The 12841-nt window shown below is 42.5% G+C and overlaps 1 protein-coding gene across 1 annotated transcript; it reads right to left on the reverse strand.

Moving 5' to 3' along the window:
- Positions 1-8003: 8003 nt before the first annotated feature.
- LOC102125726 (cell division control protein 42 homolog) lies at positions 8004-9896 on the reverse strand. Its single transcript, XM_074038182.1, has 2 exons — positions 9331-9896; positions 8004-8981 (listed from the first exon to the last, which is right to left on the reverse strand). Exons 1-2 carry the CDS (start codon positions 9829-9831, stop codon positions 8904-8906), a joined length of 579 nt encoding a protein of 192 aa, XP_073894283.1. The 5' UTR covers positions 9832-9896; the 3' UTR covers positions 8004-8903.
- Between the last annotated feature and the right edge of the window lie 2945 nt (positions 9897-12841).

Here is a 12841-nt window from a genome sequence, read left to right on the forward strand (position 1 = left end):
AGAGATCACATGAAGAGGCCACATGTAGATGTCCTGCCTGACAACCCCAACTGAGGTCCCAATTGACATCCAGCATCAATGGCCAGTCATGGGAATGAAGGTTCCCCTGGATAACATCAGCCTGACCCTGAATCATCCCCAGTCCTCTGTGTCTTCCAGCTGAGGCTCCAGACATTGTGGAGGAGATCCAAGCTCTGTTGTACCCCACCTGAATTCCTGACCCACAGAGTTGGTGAGCATAATACGATGGTTGGGTTAAGACACTTAGTTTTGATGTGGTTATGCAGCAGTAAGGAACTAGAACAGAAAGGGCGCAGGGACATGCTGGGGGCTCTTTGACAGTCATTGGTTGTGTGCTTTATATATTAAGGTAATGCTAGCTGCGGTAACATACAAACCCCAAGTTTCAGTGGTTTAACACAACAGAAGGTTATTTCTTACTCACGTATTTGTTCAGTGTCCCTAGACAGTGGACAGCCTTCCATTAAGTCATTCAAGTACTCAGACTACTTTCTTTCTGTAGCTTCTCTGTTCCCTAGGGCTTGGAGTCCTCTGCATTGAGAAGGCAAAACAGGGGAAGAGAGAATGGAGAAGGTGCACTTGCTTCTTCATTGTCTTGTCCCCAAAGTGACATACACTCCTTTGGCTCACATTTTACTGGAGAGAACTGGTCCATGACCCCACCTAGATCTGAGGGAGGCTGGGAAATTCAGGCCCTGGTTGATTAGTCCTTCCCAGAAACAACTCTAAATTGTGGGAAGAGGAGCATGAATTCTGCCAGACTTTAGAACTCAAGTTAACAAATTAAAATGATGATAATAACATTATCTCTCCCATTTCCTTTGTTTTTATCTCTCTGGAATAGAAGTAAAAGGATGGGATTCTTGCTCACTCCATGGCTTTTGTGTAAGACCAGCTTTTAATTCAGTGGTAAACTAGAGGTTACTGTAGCATAGTAGTTATGCCCATGGACTCTGGAGCCCCACTGTTCAAATCCTAGCTCGGCTAGTTGCTACATGAGACCTTGGGCAAGCTTCTTGACCATTCCAAGCCTCAGTTTCCCCATTTGTAAGATGAAGGTGATGCTAAATATAGCACCTAACTTATAGGATTGTTTTGTGGGTCAATTCTTGTAAGATACAGAGTAAGTACCAATAATGGTCAGCTACCCTTGTGGAAGAAGGGAGCGTTGGCTTCTGCAGATACAAACACTATCTCCCCATGCCTTTTCTACACTCTCTCATCCAAGACACATAAAAATAAAAGCTTCCTCCTCTTTAAATTGTTGATGTTATAAAGTAGAAATCTCTTCAATCAATATTATACTTTTTAAAAACAACCCATGTCCAAGCAAGATGGGTTTTTTTTTTTTTTTTTTTTTGAGACGGAGTCTTGCTCTGTAGCCCCGGCTGGAGTGCAGTGGCCGGATCTCAGCTCACTGCAAGCTCCGCCTCCCGGGTTTAGGCCATTATCCTGCCTCAGCCTCCGGAGTAGCTGGGACTACAGGCGCCCGCCACCTCGCCCGGCTAGTTTTTTGTATTTTTAGTAGAGACGGGGTTTCACGGTGTTAGCCAGGATGGTCTCGATCTCCTGACCTCGTGATCCACCCGTCTCGGCCTCCCAAAGTGCTGGGATTACAGGCTTGAGCCACCGCGCCCGGCCAGCAAGATGGGTTTTTAAAATGTCTAAAACACATAGTTCCTGCTGTGAGCAAGGGTCGGTCCACTTTGGGGGCATAGCTCTGCCAGCTGAGGTGTGGTTTCCCTGTGTGTTTCAATAAAGGCGAGATGGAATTTTTCATTATGTTTTCAAAAGATTGAGTGGAGAAGAAAAGGGTCTTGATGTAGCATCTCAAGGAAAGTCCTGTGTTTCTCCGAATACTTTCTATCTTGAGACCACAGGCCAACTTTTCAATATATTGCTGCATGTAGCCATCTTGAGGGTGGGGTGGGCAGTGAGTGCTCAGATTGGTACCATAGACTTGGAGGAATTCAGGGTGACTGGGGGAGATGAAATCCCAGATGGGATGATGCAGCCTGAGTGTGTGGTAGGGAGAAGTAGGGAGGTGGGACTTAGGGCACCACATTCTTATTCATTCTACCTTTTCTCTCACTCGTTTATTCTACCACCTTCTCGTCTCCACCCATCCCCAAAATGTAAGACTCCACACTGAAGGAATCAGGAAAAGATGTCTTTCATCTTGGAAAAGGAAATGTTTTAGAAAACCAGAAGACGACGAGAAGGGGAAAAGTAACCACTTGCTTTGGTCGGCTTGTGTGTTCAGTGCTATTTTATGTAAACATAGGGTTTCAAGTATAGAGCTGTAAGATATTTCTGATACCTTCGATCAAGTTTATTATATTTCAGAAGCACTTGTAACAGGTAATCAAATTTACGATATTCTGGAGGTGTCTTTTTTTTTTTTTTTTGAGATGGAGTCTCGCTCTGTCGCCCAGGCTGGAGTGCAGTGGCGTGATCTCGGCTCACAGCAAGCTCCGCCTCCCAGGTTCAAGCAGTTCTCCTGCCTCAGCCTCCCGAGTAGCTGGGATTACAGGCACCCACCACCACACCCAGCTAATTTTTGTATTTTTAGTAGAGACAGTGTTTCACCATGTTAGCCAGGATGGTCTTGATCTCCTGACCTCATAATCCACCCGCTTCGACCTCCCAAAGTGCTGGGATTACAGGCGTGAGCCACTGCGCCCAGCCTGGAGGTGTCTTTAATCAGTAATTAAGGTAGATATTTTGGAGGTACTTAAAATTAGTAACCACCTTTTCGGTGGGGGCCCTGACTGTTTAAGCATCTACGTCCTTTAACTTGCCAAGGATCAGTATCCAGATAGAATATTTATTACCAGCCAGGCTGGTGGCTCATGCCTGTAATCCCAGCACTTTGAGAGGCAGAGGTGAGCAGATCATCTGAGGTCAGGAGTTCAAAACCAGCCTGGCCAACATGGCGAAATCCCGTCTCTACTAAAAATACAAAATTAGCCGGGCGCAGTGGTGGTCGCCTGTAATCCCAGCTACTCTGGAGGCTGAGGCAGGAGAATTGCTTGAATTTGGGAGGCAGAGGTTGCAGTGAGCCGAGATCGCGCCACTGCACTCCAGCCTGGGTGACAGAGAGAAACTCCATCTCGGAAAGAAAAAAAAAATTCATTACCCAGCTGATTTTATTCAGGAAGAGGGGAGGAAGGAAAGAAGGGAGGGGAGCTAAAGGGGGCAGCAGCAGCAGAAGGCAGCGAGAATCAGGCATCAATAATGATCACTTTGTTTTCCTCTGAGTTGGCTTCAGGCTGTTTATTTTGCAAGTAACATGTGTATCAGGCACCTAATATAAAATTTAGATTTTGGATGACTTACAGTTGCGTCATATCACTTTGAGTTGGCTATTTTTGGACTACAAAAGATTACAAAGATCCCTAACTCCGTTCACCTTTGTCAAGGGTTGAGGAAGGGGAGCAGAGAGTCAGGTGTTTCTCACATGGAGAACCTGGAGTTCTACAATTAAAGGTTATTATGCAATTCTCATCACATTTTTTGACTCGCAAGTTTATTGTATCATCAGTTGTGGTATATATTCAGGACTTGTTTAAATGTGTGTATTTCAGCTAGTAGAAGCCTTGCCTCTCCTGTTTCAGTGACAGTGTTTAGAGCTCTGTTTTTCAAACTTAGGTTAACGCCGAGTAATGAGTCTTAGCACTATTTATTGACAAGGTCTCACTCTCTCACCAAGGCTGGAGTGCAATGGCAGGATCATAGCTCACTGTAACCTCAAACCTCTGGTCTCAAGCAATGATCCTCTCGCCTCAGCAGCATCTCAGGTAGCTAGGACTACAGATGCGTGCCACCGTGCTGGGCTAATTTTGGCTTTTGTATAGATGAGGTCTCACTATGTTGCCCAGGCTGGTCTCAAACTCCTGGCCTCAAGCGATCCTCCCACATGAGCCATCACACTGGTCTCTTAGCACCATTAAGAAACAATAACAAAACTGAAAAGGAATACAATAGAATAAGTAAGAGGCCATCACACACAGCATTGTTTGTGAAACACTGATGTCTCTGTGTGTGTGTGTGTGTGTGTGTGTGTGTACTGAGTCTCAATGTAAAATGTGTTTTTTCACTATAGGTCGTGGTCACAAAGAAGTTGGGAGGTTTCCAGTACCAGACAAAATGGAGTAAGGCACTGCAGTCTCTGCCACTGATCACAACTAAAAATTCTGGACAAAATGCAACTAAGGACTCCGAAAAGTAAACAAGCAGCCAAATTACAGAAAGGAATCAAAGCTTGAGGAAACTGTCTGTATGGGGTGAGTTTCCCCCAATTTTCTTCTTTTCTATCACAGCTTTGAGATGAGAATAGGTCCAGTTGGGGAGCTGCACGGTAGCAGAGACAGCAGAAACTCTGAGAGAAACCCCATCTCTCTGACCAGAAGACTTAGGAGAAGGGTTCCTGTGAGCCAGAGAGTATAGAGTGAAATCCCCATTAAAACTATTTCATTTTCTCTCTCCTAGATCTGTCCCCAAGATGATGAGACAGAATTTGCAGTTTGAACCTCATTAGATTGATTGCCTATGAAAACAAACAAAACAAAAACAAAGTCAACACTTTTTTTTTTTTTTAGATGGAGTCTTCACTCTGTCCCCCAGGCTGGAGTGCAGTGGCACAATCTCAGCTCACTGAAACCTCTGCCTCCCGGGTCCACGCCATTCTCCTGCCTCAGCCTCCCGAGTAGCTGGGACTACAGGTGCCCACCACCACACCCAGTTAATTTTTTGTATTTTTAGTAGAGACGGGGTTTCACTGTGTTGGCCAGGATGATCTTGATCTCCTGACCTCATGATCCGCCTGCCTTGGCCTCCCAAAGTGCTGGGATTACAGGCGTGAGCCACTGCGCCCGGCCCTACACTTTCTAAAGCTGAGGTGAGCAAACTTTTTCCACAAAAGGCCAGATAATAAATATTTTAAGCTTTGTGCCATATAGTCTTCCATCACAACCACTCAACCCTGCTATTGTAGTGCCAAAGCAGCACAGTATGTAAATGAAGCAGCCAGGCTGTGTTCCAGTACAACTTTACGTATAAAAACAGGGGGAAGGCTGGATTTGGCCTGCAGGTCATAGTTTGCTGACTCTTGCTGTAGAAGAATTTTAACAAGATTCAGAGTCTCACAACATATTAATACTATTCAAAATATCCAGGATGCAATCCAAAATTGCTCCACAAAGCTCTAGAAAATGTTACCAATTTTTATGGGAAAAGATGATCAAAAGATGCCAGCACCAGAGAGGATGTGGAGAAATAGGAATGCTTTTATACTGTTGGTGGGACTGTAAACTAGTTCAACCATTGTGGAAGATAGTGTGGCGATTCCTCAAGGATCTAGAACTAGAAATACCATTTGACCCGGCCATCCCATTACTGGGTATATATCCAAAGGATTATAAATCATGCTACTATAAAAACACATGTACACATATGTTTACTGCAGCACTATTCACAATAGCAAAGACTTGGAACCAACCCAAATGTCCATCAATGATAGACTGGATTAATATACCATGGAATACTATGCAGCCATAAAAAAGGATGAGTTCATGTCCTTTGCAGGGACATGGATGCAGCTAGAAACCATCATTCTGAGCAAACTATCACAAGGACAGAAAACCAACCACCACATGTTCTCACTCATAGGTGGGAACTGAACAATGAGAATGAGAACACTTGGACACAGGGTGGGGAACATCACACCCCAGGGCCTGTCGTTGGGTGGGGAGTGGGAGAGGGATAGCATTAGGATAAATACCTAATGTAAATGATGAGTTAATGGGTGCAGCAAACCAACATGACACACGTATACCTATGTAACAAACCTGCACGTTGTGCACATGTACCCTAGAACTTAAAGTATAATAATAAAAAAAGCAAAAAAAAAAAAAAAAAAAAAAAAGATGCCAGCACCAATATGACCAAGAGGTTAGAATTATCAGATAAAGACTTAAAACATCTATTATAAGTATGCTGGATGAAATAATGGTAAACACACTTGTAATAAAGGGAAAGACAGAAGCTTTCAGCAGAAAAATAGAAACTATAAAAAGAACCAAATGGGAATTTTAGAACCAAAAAACACAGTATCTGAAATAAAAATTAACTAGGTGGGCTTAATAGCAGAATGGAGACCACAGAAGAGGAAGTTAATGAACTTAAAGATAAATGAAGAGGAATTATCTATTCTGAAGAACAGAAAGAAAAAAAGATTGCAAAAATAATGAACAGTCTCAGGGTCTAATGTTCATATCACTGGAGTCCCAGGGGAGGAATAAAAGATTGGTGCAGAAAAGGAACTACTTGAAGAAATATGCTCAAATTTGATGAAAGATATAAAATTACAGATTCAAGAAAATTAGTGAACCCCAAACAGGATGAATGCAAAAAATGAACAAACACCAGAAAACAAACACAAACAACTTATACTCAGACACATAATCAAACTCCAGAAACTTAAAAAAAAAAAAATCTCAAAAGCAGTCTGAGAAACAATACAGAAGTTCCTGAGAAAATTAAAAAATAGAATTATCAGCAATCCCACTTCTGAGTATATACCCAAATAATTGGAAGCTGGGTCTTGAAAAGATGTTTGCACACCCATGTTCATAGCAGCATTATTCACAAGTCAAAAGATGGAAGCAACACAAGTGCCCGTCAACAGATGAATGGATAAACAAAATGTGGTATAGACACACAATCAAAATTTAACCTTAGAAAAGGAGGGACATTCTGATGCATGCTAAAACGTGGATGAACCTTGAGGACATTGTGCTTAGTGAAAGAAGCCAGTCACAAAAAGACAAATACTATATGCTTCCACTTCTATGAGGTACCTAGAAAATTCAAATTCAAAAAGACAGAAAGTAGAATGGTGGTTGCCAGGGGCTGGGGGCAGAAGAGAATGGGAGCTGTTGTTTAATGAGTATAGAGTGTCAATTTTGCAAGGTGAGAATTTTGGAGATTGACTGCACACAATGTGAATGTGCCTAACACTACTGTACACTTATAAATGATTAAGATGGCAAGTTTTCTGATATGTACATTTTACCAGTTATTTGTTTTAAAAAGAAGTCAGAGGAAAATAATGAATTAAACACAGAAAATTATTCAATGACTGTGGATTTCTTTTTTTTTTTTTTTGAGACGGAGTCTCACTCTGTCACCCAGGCTGGAGTGCAGTGGTGCAATCTCAGCTCACTGCAACCTCCACTTCTTGGGTTCAAGTGATTCTGCTGCCTCAGTCTCCTGAGTAGCTGGGATTACAGGCATGGACCACCATGCCCGGCTAATTTTTGGTAGAGACAGGTTTCACCATATTGGCCAGGCTGGTCTCGAACTCCTGACCTTGTGATCCCCCCACCTCGGCCTCCGAAAGTGCTGCGATTACAGGCATGACTGCAGATTTCTTTTTTTTTTTTTTTTTTTTTGAAGGGTTTTTGTTTGTTTAATACATCTGAAAAGAATGCATATACAAAGAATTGAGACATGAGAAAGCATTGGTTCAACACTAATGAATCTACAAGAATTAGGATTGGGAAGGTGGGAAAGATTACCTCAACATTTTTAAAAATTGGAAACTGCAACCAAAATAAGCTGATAAAATCCCTATTAGCACTTATTAAGAGTCTTTATTAAGACTCTTTCCATGATTTTTATTAAACTAGAGAGCCTCACCTGGCTGCTCTAGGGTTCCTCATATGCAAAACAGAAATAAGGGGATTCCCCTGACTGGTCCCCATGTTGTTAAGTGTTCTCCCCACCCCCACCCTACCCCCAGCTTCTTAATGAAGCAGGCCTCCATCCTCCTAACTTGAGAGGATGTGAATCATTCCACAGATGTCTGTCTTCTAGCACCACCCCTCGTATTTCCTCTACATACCAGGTCTTCAGCTGCATTCTAGGAACACCATATACTACTGAGCTGCAAATCTACGCTAAGCATATAAGACAATGACTGAGAGGGAAAAAAATTTTTTTAATTACAAACTCAATTCATTTGATGCATTTCAAAGGTGCAATACTTTTCTTCATTTATCAGTGAAAGAAGTTAGAAATCAACTTCCCAAAAAAAACAGTGAATGGCAAACAAATGTCCTTGAAAGTCACAGTCACATATAGTGCGTCCTAGAAAAGAGGAGGGGCAAGACAGGCTCCACCCACTTTCATGAGTTTCATCAAATACTGGATCTACTCAAGGGTGGAGAGAAAAGGCAACTTTCAAAAAGGAGTATGTTATTAAATGAGGCATTTACTATACTCCTTCCTAAAAGCACCAGATGGGGAACATGTTTTCTAAACTAGATCTAGGAAGTGGAATGTGGAATCAATCCGTCCTCCTCCCCTTAAGGGCTATCCACTGGTTAATGAATTAAAAAAACAAGACTAAAAAACAAACCCCACACACACTCCCCCCCAAAAAAGAGGAGGGAAAAAAAAAACAAAACAAAACACTAAGATGTCCCAGATGTCTCCAGAGTGGAACCAGGGAGCAGCTTCAACAATTCCAATTAGTCTGTTACAGTCATCCACAAGCATGCCTTGCTTTTAAACCAAAAAAAAAAAAAAAAAAAAAAAAAACCCACTACTTTTTTTTTTTTTTTTTCAAACAACAAAACAAGAACTAGTACTAATCACTTTTCTGACAATACACAATTACTCAAAATTAACTAGTACTGGGAGGGGAAAGGGGGGGCCATACCTATGGGCCTTGTCTCACACGAGTGCATGTGGGTAGGTGCAGGGCATTTGTCATTATTGCAAAAACGAATTTTAATTTTTAATCTTTAGTTTGATTTAAACATTGCTTTTAGTATGATGCCGACACCAGCTGTGCAGAAAGGGCTCTGGAGAGATGTTCATAGCAGCACACACCTGCGGCTCTTCTTCGGTTCTGGAGGTTCCAGGGCGGCCAATATTGCTTCGTCAAATACATTCTTTTTTTTTTGTTTTTGTTTTTTTTTTTGTTTTTTTTTTTGTTTTTTTTTTTTTGAGACGGAGTCTCGCTCTGTCACCCAGGCTGGAGTGCAGTGGCCGGATCTCAGCTCACTGCAAGCTCCGCCTCGCGGGTTTACGCCATTCTCCGGCCTCAGCCTCCCGAGTAGCTGGGAGTACAGGCGCCCGCCACCTCGCCCGGCTAATTTTTTGTATTTCTTAATAGAGACGGGGTTTCACCGTGTTAGCCAGGATGGTTTCGATCTCCTGACCTCGTGATCCGCCCGTCTCGGCCTCCCAAAGTGCTGGGATTACAGGCTTGAGCCACCGCGCCCGGCCGGTGTCAAATACATTCTTGAGGCCTTTCTGTGTGAGTGCAGAACACTCCACATACCTTACAGCCTTCAGGTCATGGGCCAGCTTTTCAGCAGTCTCTGGAGTGATAGGCTTCTGTTTGTTCTTGGCAAGTTTCTCAATAGTGGAGGGGTCATCTCTGAGATCAATTTGAGTCCCAACAAGCAAGAAAGGAGTCTTTGGACAGTGGTGAGTTATCTCAGGCACCCACTTTTCTTTCACATTTTCAAATGAAGATGGAGAGACCACTGAAAAACAGACTAGAAATACATCTGTTTGTGGATAACTCAACGGTCGTAATCTGTCATAATCCTCTTGCCCTGCAGTATCAAAAAGTCCAAGAGTATATGGTTCTCCACCAATCATAACTGTGACTGCATAGTTGTCAAAAACAGTTGGTACATATTCCGATGGAAATTTGTTTGTTGTGTAGGATATCAGGAGACATGTTTTACCAACAGCACCATCGCCCACAACAACACACTTAATTGTCTGCATTGCTGAAATAGTTTTGTATCCACTTTAAATATTTCAAATCTGATGTTGACCTCAGCTTCTCCACCGGGCATGACTGCAGATTTCTTATCAGAAGCCATGGAAAAAATGATGATGGAACAACGTGGGTAAAGTGCCAGAAAGTTTAAAAAAGAAAAAAAAAAAAAATCCATATCAAGAGAAAATAGATTCAGGATGAAGGCAAAATAAAGGCATTCTCAGATGAAAGACAACTAAGAGAACTGTTGGCAGATCTGTTCTAAGTGCCAAAGAAAGTTATTTAGGCTGAAGGCAAACAACTATACCAGAAAGAAACCTGGAACTTAAGGACTGAAGGAAAAACATGACAGGTAAAGTTCTTCTTCAGTTCCTTCAAATATGTATGACTGTTGAGAACAAAATGATAATAGTATCTGGTAAGGTTTTCAATGGATGTATATGTAATTCATGTAACAATTATAAAGGAAGGAGAGATTAAGGACCTAAATTGTTGTAATACTTCTGAATTTTAATTGAAGAGATAAAATATAAACTGTAAACAGACTGTGAACAACTTTAGGTATGTATACTGTAATCTTCAGAGCAATCTCTTAAAAATATATATATAGTCAAAAGCCAACAAATATGTTATTCAAATAATTCAAAAAGTGACAGGAAAGGGTGGGGGGAAGAAAGGGAACAAACAGAAAAAGAAATAAAATGGTAGACTAAATCCAACCATATTAATAATATTAATTGCAAATGGTTTAAATACACCAATTAAAGGCCGGGCGCGGTGGCTCAAGCCTGTAATCCCAGCACTTTGGGAGGCCGAGACGGGTGGATCACGAGGTCAGGAGATCGAGACCATCCTGGCTAACACGGTGAAAACCCGTCTCTACTAAAAAAATACAAAAAAAGCCGGGCGAGGTGGCGGGCGCCTGTAGTCCCAGCTACTCGGGAGGCTGAGGCAGGAGAATGGCGTGAACCCGGGAGGCGGAGCTTGCAGTGAGCTGAGATCCGGCCACTGCACTCCAGCCTGGGCGACAGAGCGAGACTCCGTCTCAAAAAAAAAAAAATAAATAAAAAAAAAAAAATAAATAAATACACCAATTAAAAACAAGAGCTTGTCAGACTGGACTGGAGAACAAGACCCAACTACATTGTCTTTAAGAAATCCACATTGAGGCTGGGCACAGTGGCTCATGCCTGTAATCCTAGCACTTTAAGAGGCTGAGGCGGGTGGATCACCTGAGGTCAGGAGTTGGAGACCAGCCTGGTTAACATGGTGAAACCCCATCTCTATTAAAAATACAAAAATTAGCAGAGTGTGGTGGCGGGCACCTGTAGTCCTAACTACTCAGGACGCTGAGGGAGGAGAATCGCTTGAACTCAAGGGGCAGAGGTTGCAGTGAGCTGAGATTGACCCACTGCACTCCAGCCTGGGCAGCAAAGCAAGACTCCATCTCAAAAAAATAAAAAATAAAATAAGAAATCCACATTGGACATAAACACACAGATAGGTTAAAAGTAAAGGAAGGAAATTAAGTTTGGAGACCAGTGGTTTGAAGAGGTTTGGGCTTTCCTTTCAGATAGCTGGGTTGGGTGGGGCAGGTTTAGTGGGGTCACTATTGAGACAAGCTTAGTATCCATACAAGCAAAAGTAGCCCAGGGTCTGGCTCCCAGATTCCCCACAATGGCTCTCACTTCAGGCAGGGACTGTCACACTCACCCTGCAGAAGCCACACCACCTGCAGAACCAAGCTGAACAGGGATTCTCCTTGCTTCCAAGAATTCTAATTCAGCCTTTGCCAAAGCAAGTGGATGCCTTTCCTTGGGAGATGCCTTGGTTGGCCATAGTTGTGGGCATGTGGCACCTATCCTGGCAAGCTGGCACAGGCTCAGAAGACCCTGGTCTTGTGGTACTGCACTTTAGGCTGATTCTGTGGGAAGCTCATCCTTTTCATCAAGAATCTAAAATCATCACCTTGGCATCTATGGCAGCTTCCAAAACTGTCTCCAATGAGGAAATGAGTGTTGGACGTCCTGAGAGAGGTATGAAAGGCTCGGTTACAGGCGCTTAGTTTTTGCCTCCAATCCTCAAAGCTTTACATAACTGTTTTGAAATGCAAAGTCCAGTTCAAGGCAAGCCAAATGCTGTCAACAAGAAGCTCTTGCCTCTAGAAGCAAATAAAGTCACTGTTTGAGGAATCTGTGCCACTATCCCTTTGCAGATCAATACAAACAGAGGCAGGGCCTGTTTTAAGTAGAATCTTGTAGAGATTTAAATTGTAGAACTATTGGATAAACTGTAGGTTAGAGTATGCCAGGATTGGTTCGGAAGATTTCATCAATTTTCTAGTCATGATCAAACAAACCTGTCTCAGAAAATGCTTGACTTCCTGCATAAATGAAAAGCAGATGTTTGAATGAAGACTAGTTCAGGTTATTTTTAGCCTCAGGAACAATTAATAGCTTCAGTTCAAATAATATCAAGTAGAAAGTATTTGTGTTTTATGACAAAGGTTAAATTCCAAAGTTAATTGTGAAGAGTGACTTAGATTTTGAACACACATTCCCTTTCTGTATGCTTATGGGAAAGTCTGTCTCTATTGTCAACTTATTTTTATAAGTTCTTATTGTAGAGACTGTTCCTGAATCCTAACGTCTGTGCTCCCCTTCCTCCATAGTACCAGAATCCTTTTAGCCAGGCATATGGTTGCCTGCAATGGACTCATCCTCCCAACCTCTCCTGCAACTAGGTGCAACCTACCACGGACTAAGTTCTGCTGTGAGTTGTAGGAGGAGGTATGATGGGGCACCTTCCTGGAACCTTCCTTACAACACTGCTGGCACATTTCCTTTTTCTTCTTTGTCGCCTCTTTAATTCATCCTGTGGCTTGGAAAGTTGGTGTAAAAATAGTTGGAGTGCTGGCTACCATCCTGACCATGAAGACACAGGGAGGGAGTCCAGGTTCCTAAGCACTTTGTGAAACAGTCATCTTACTAGCCCTGGATTGCCTACTTTTGGACA

The sequence above is a fragment of the Macaca fascicularis genome, chromosome 4 (assembly GCF_037993035.2).
Source record: "Macaca fascicularis isolate 582-1 chromosome 4, T2T-MFA8v1.1".
In the NCBI taxonomy this organism is placed as follows: Eukaryota; Metazoa; Chordata; class Mammalia; order Primates; family Cercopithecidae; genus Macaca; species Macaca fascicularis.

What these genes read in the sequence shown, in the direction of transcription:
- LOC102125726 (XM_074038182.1), bottom strand. Translation starts at nt 9,831, where the DNA reads ATGCAGACAATTAAGTGTGTTGTTGTGGGCGATGGTGCTGTTGGTAAA. An exon ending in CACAGAAAGGCCTCAAGAAT is followed by an intron (nt 8,982 to 9,330) that starts GTATTTGACACC and finishes CAAAAAAAAAAG; the next exon opens with AATGTATTTGACGAAGCAAT.